Source organism: Orycteropus afer, unplaced genomic scaffold (assembly GCF_000298275.1).
Source record: "Orycteropus afer afer isolate SDZICR_OR568_19922 unplaced genomic scaffold, OryAfe1.0 scaffold00050, whole genome shotgun sequence".
In the NCBI taxonomy this organism is placed as follows: domain Eukaryota; kingdom Metazoa; phylum Chordata; class Mammalia; order Tubulidentata; family Orycteropodidae; genus Orycteropus; species Orycteropus afer.
This window is the reverse complement of record NW_006921637.1, coordinates 14893980-14899856: the sequence shown is the minus strand read 5'-3', so window position 1 is coordinate 14899856 and position 5877 is coordinate 14893980. Positions and strand designations below refer to the sequence as shown.

Genomic DNA, 5877 nt, shown 5'->3' with positions numbered 1-5877 from the left:
AACCCAGTCAAGAAAAAAAGTATTTCCAAACACCTTTTTCAAATCCAGAAAAGAATTTGCCACACCTTACTGTCAACAGGCAGGTGCAGTGCAATAAAATTAAAACAATAAAAAAAAAAAAAAAAAAAACCCAGTCAAGAAACTTCAGGCTTACCTTGAGCAAAGCACGTGCAATTGCGATCCGCTGTTTCTGCCCACCTGACAATGACAATATATATATATATATTCTAAATTAAAAGCTTTTAACAAAAAATCTTTGTATAGGCTTTTCTGTTAAACCATGTGGCAATTTGAAGGCAACTTCTTCCAGTCAGCTAAAGCAGAGATAGATACTAAAGTAGAAAGTTTTTTTTAAAAAAATTCTCATCAATCTCAAAACGTATTGTCCCATATAATCTTTAAAATAAATCCTATTAGAGAAATTCTATTATTATTCCCATTTACAAGTGAAAAAGTGAGGCATGAAGTAATTTGTCTCACACAGTTGGTAAGTAGCAGGGCCAAGACTTGAACCTAGGTAGTGTGAAGGGCTATGCTCTTTTCTTTTTCTGCTTTTATTGTAGTGAAAATACACACCGCAAGACATTCGCCAACTTCCACATCTACAGCTCTGGGACACTGATTACATTTTTCATGTTGTACCACCATTATTGGTCTTTTTAAAAAATATTCCACTTCCTATTAGCATAAACTCAATCCCCCCAAAGAAAAGCTTCTCCTTTCACCCTCCCTCCTACTCCTGGTAACACTAATAATCTTTGGTTTCTTTCTCTCTCTACACACACACATACACACACACATATCTTTTTTTTCCCTGACCTATCTAGAAATTTTCCCTCCCCTCCCCTCTCCTCCCTGGTAACTAACAAAATTTCCTTCTATGTATAAAAACCTTTCCTTGATTTTTTACAATAGCGGATTAATACACTAATTGTCCTTCTGTGATTAACTTATTTCACTCAGCATAATGTCTTTCAAGTTCATCCATGTTATTCGGTGTTTTGCAGATTCTACATTATTCTTTAGGGTTGCATAGTATTCCATTGTGTGTATGTACCACAGTTTGTTTTATCCATTGTTCAGTTGATGGGCATGTAGACTGTTCCATCTCTTTGCTATTGTGAATAGTGCTGCAATGAACATGGGTGTGCATATATCTCACTTCTTTTTTAAAATTTTTATTGTGATTGGGTGGAAGTTTACGGAGCAAATTCACTTTCCATACAGCAGCTCACATACACTTTGTCTCATGACATTGACTGTAGTTTCCCACAATGCAACAGCTCCCCTCCCACTTCCTCCCCATTATTGTGTCTTCCCTGTGTCCTTCCCTCCTGCAGTGAATTGCTTGATGTGGCCCTTCTAGCCATTGTGCTCCATTCTGTGATGTTTTGTAAATTCCATTATCCATGCCTGTTTGGGGTGCTGTGGTAGTTAAGGTCAGGTATCAACTTGGCTGGGCAGCTGGTAGTAGTCATTCCCTATAATGACTGGCAATCGACTCTGTGATGGGATTTAGGTTAATTCCGTTGGGGCAACACAGGTGGAATGTATTTTGAGTCCTGCCTTGCTGGAGGGTATAATTCAAATCACCACCCTTAGCTTCCCTGAGGGTATACCTACAATCTCCTGGGAAGATTCTCTCCTTTTGCTCTGGCTTTGTGTCTTGGATCATCCTCATCTCACCCCTGGATTTGGGACAGCAGCCGTCATCTGATCTGCTGATCGAGGTTCATCAAACCCCGAGAGTTGGGAGGATCCGCCAGACCCACTCACCAACCCGGGACTCGCCAGCCTGCCAGCCTCCACACTACTACGTGAGACGAACCCTTGGGTGTCTGTGAGTTCTGTGAGGCGTTACAGCAAAATACAGAACCCTTAGACTGGGGAAATTACTGGGAGGAGGAGGAGGAGGAGTTAATGTCTGCAATGATGGAGTGGCATGGTAGTTTGGACATTTGGGACATCTTTGACCTCTGCCTCATGGGGACCGGCCTCGTGCTGATCTTTCTAAGAGAAATTGTTCAAGCACCTCCCATGCACTCCTGCCCCCTGAGCTATCTCCCTATGCATACACAGCCTTTCTATTCTCTCATGAGTGATCTCTCCAAGGAGTGTATCTCCCTAATGGAAATGTTCAGATCATGTGCCTGTCTTTTGTTTCTGCCTCTCACTTCTTTAGGATATATAAGGGCTATGCTTTTAACCACCGACACTTGCCTCCCTAATGTCTAATGTAGCAAGGAAAGCAGAAACTCAAAATATTTAGTTTTTAAATAGTACTTGAGATGGATGGAGACAAAGGGCATTAATGATACTGGGAGTTTTAATTCTACCGTTCTACTTCAGAGCATCTATTCTCCATGACTTCCATTCTTCACATTACTCTCTTATTTTCTCTGTCCAGAGAACAATTTGCAGATAGGCACATATAGTAGAATGTGTAAATGTATGAGACCAGAAATTTAGAATAAACTAATCCTCTCCCCACACACCTTTTAAACAAATTCTACTAAAAGCAAGGGAACAAACTAGGGAGTGAGAATGGGAAAAGTTAGACAAGATAGAGGTAAGCAGAAAGACGACAGTTTTCCCTTCCTTATCTTTTACTAATATCATTCTTTCTCCTTCTCCCCATGGTCAACCACTCCTAAATTACGACTTGTTAAGTCTCAGAGGGCAGCACCAGGACTCACTCACTCCTCCCAACTTCAGTTGTTTTAAAACCCAATTCCATTTTTGATGATATAAATATTCCCTTTAAATTAATGTTATTAGCAGAACATATTTAGTAATTGTTGGACGTTATATTATTTTGGCTAAGAGAAGAAAGTTCATCATTTACAACTGAATTGATGTTATTGCTAAATGCTATCTTCAAATAGAAAAATCAGTGCATAACATGAGGGCTAGAAGAAAGGCATACTTTCAGAACCTCTCTGTTAGTGAGGGTGTCTGAGTGGTTAGAGCAGCCAGCTGATGACTTTAGTAAGCTCTGAGAACTCCTTGGTACTAACAGTGTACTGGGTATTGCTATATATCTTTCTTTCCTCCCAGAAAGTAAGAGTGGAGTGCTATCTTTGGTTACCTCACTGTGAAATGGAGCTTGAGAATCCTGCTAGTTGAAGGGCATGAAGTAATTTGCCCCAAGGGAGAAAGTAAAGGGTGAGGAGAGCAAGCCACAGGTTGCCACATAATCATGCACTGTTCTCAGTGATTTCATCGTGGACAGCTTAGACCATCTTGAGCTGGTGTCCTGCCTGACGGTATGTTTCAGAGATACAGAAACAGTTAACCTATACACAACAATTTGTGTTTCTCCCAAAGCTTCCCCTATCTATTAAAAACATCTTTTTATCTACTTCTTCTTCTTATTATTATTATTAAATCATATTCACACAGTAAATTTAAAGCATCTTTGATTTAAATTTCCTATGGCCTAGCTTCAAATTGTTTAGGAGTTCTGGTGGTGTAATGCCTAAGGCATTTGACTGCTAGCCATAGGCTGGTGTGCAAACCCACTGGCCACTCCTCAGAAGGAAGGTTAGGCAATCTACTTTTGTAGTGATACCGCCTCAGAAACCCAAGGAGGTGTTGCTATGAGTTGGACCTGACTTGATGGCAGTGAGTTGAGTTACCTTAAAACTAGAAGTTTAGCCTTGGAAAGGCCTTTTCCTTGAGGAAAAGGAATCTAGTTAATGATGGTTAACATAACCATCACTCTAACACAGAAGCCATCCTCCTCTGCTCTGTATTTCCAAAGACAGGAAACCTTGGAAGGTAATACATTTCAATATTTGTAATAAAAAAAATTGTGTTTTACCAAAAATTGATTTCCCACAGATACTAAATAACAATTAACAATAAACTAAAAAAAAAATCCTTTTACATTCTACTCACTTGATTCCATTTCAGCTCTCTAAAGCAATACAAAACTCCTGAAAATAAGGTACTAAAAATGAGATGTAGTATGCTAGGTGTGGTCTGACCGTACCAAGGAACAGGAGACTGGCTCATGGCTATGAGTTCCCCCAATAGTCTGGTATAAGGCAGTGTGTGGACCAAATCTGGACCCCACCCTGTGTTTATAACGCCCCCAAGCTAAGAATGGTTTTCATACCTTTAAACAAGGAATATGTGCAGAGAACTTATATGGCCCATTAAACCAAAAATACTTACCATCTGGGTCTTAACAGGAAAAGTTTGTCAACCCCTGGTCTAGTATGTAAAATGCACACTGGGTAGTAAAGAATTCTTTTAATATCTGTTATGTTCCTGATTCATAGTCTCTGCTTCTCTAGGCAGATCATCTTGCCAGTCTATATCTATCTTATCTTCTACAATTTTTGAGGATGTTGGGTTGTAAAACACATTATTTTTTTCACATGAAATAAAAGCTTGCTGTGGCTGAGTACTCCTCAGTGAGAATTTTTGGAACATATCTGGGATTGAAAGTGAAGGAAACTAGGGTACATGTTAGAAAGGGGTGAGACTAATTTCATAAAATTTAGGAACAAAAACCTGTTTAGAAAATAATTCTGCTATATGGAAATACTCAGAGTTGTTTGGAACTGTTTTTGCTACAAAGCAGTTAACAAAAACATACCTGAAAGGAGAACACCCTTTTCTCCAACCACAGTGTTGAATCCTTGGGGAAAATTTTTAATGAAAGTGGCCGCATTAGCCAATTCAGCTGCTCTTTCTACTTGTTCAGCAGTCACCAGGGAAGGGTTGTCTGCACCATAAGCAATATTCTCAGCAATTGTACAAGAAAACAAAATTGGTTCCTACAAATTGGAAATAAACATGATTTATTATAAATTTCAAAACTGTCTTTAAACATCTCTAGTAAATATAGTGGAGCTTAGTACAGTACTTTCATCTAAGAAACTATTCAATTGCATCCAAAGAATATGAGTAGTTTCTTGGCTTTGTTTCCTACTTCTCCATAAATTGACCCAGAAGACTTTTTGAAAATAAATACTTTATCACAAATGGGACTGAGTTTATCATCTGTAGCTCCCACCACACTACAGGTGGTGAAACACCATGTCAAATGTTTGCACAGTCCCTAGCACATAAACATACACTGAAGTTGAGTTCCGTTCCCTTCGGAATCAGGAGGCACTGGAAGAACCTGAGTTCACTTGGTTTCCATGCTGCCTGCCTTCATTAAGCACAAAGCGGGTAATCCACGTCCATCCATTCCTTTTTTTTTTGGAAATATACAAACCAGATATGAATAGCCCTAAAAAGGAAACAAACTCTAGCCTCTTTGTCCCATCCCTAAATAATACACATCACTGATAGCCTTACACTGCTGAATTTCCCCGATTACTGCCCCTCACCTCACACACAGTGGAATTAGGGTGAGGATAAATTATGAGAGATGCTTACTAGAAATAGGGGGGGGGGGGAAGCTCAGGAAATAAAAATATAAACAGCTGTATCAAAATTTCCCTTCATCAAAAGCTTTGTGGAAATAGACTCAAAAAATAACCCTATTAAATTAATGCTTTACTTTGAAATATGCAACCTATTTGCAAGAAGAACCTTGGTTCTTGTCATTGTCATTGCTTGCCAATACCTGAAACACATTAGGTAGAATGTTGTTGTTGTTGTTAAGTGCCGTCGAGTCGTTTCCGACTCATAGTGACCCCATGCACAGCGGAACGAAACACTGCCCGATCCCGTGCCAGCCCCACAATCCTTGCTATACTTGAGCTCATCATAGCAGCCACCGTATCAATCCATCTCCTTGAAGGCCTCCCCCTCTTTTGTCAACCCTCCACCCTACCAAGCATGACATCCTTCTCCAGGGAATGGTCCCTTCTGACAACATGACCAAAATAGGTGAAACGAAGTCTGGCCATTCTT

The 5877-nt window shown here is 39.7% G+C and overlaps 1 protein-coding gene across 1 annotated transcript in view; it reads right to left on the bottom strand.

Moving 5' to 3' along the window:
• The window catches only part of ABCB10 (ATP binding cassette subfamily B member 10), a 58934-nt gene that overhangs the window by 2121 nt on the left and 50936 nt on the right, over positions 1-5877 (bottom strand). Inside the window, exons 10-11 of the mRNA XM_007938520.2 lie at positions 4607-4787; positions 155-198 (exon numbers count right to left, since the gene is read on the bottom strand). Of these exons, the coding sequence (XP_007936711.1) occupies positions 155-198; positions 4607-4787 (225 nt within the window). The remainder of the gene's footprint in view (positions 1-154; positions 199-4606; positions 4788-5877) is intronic.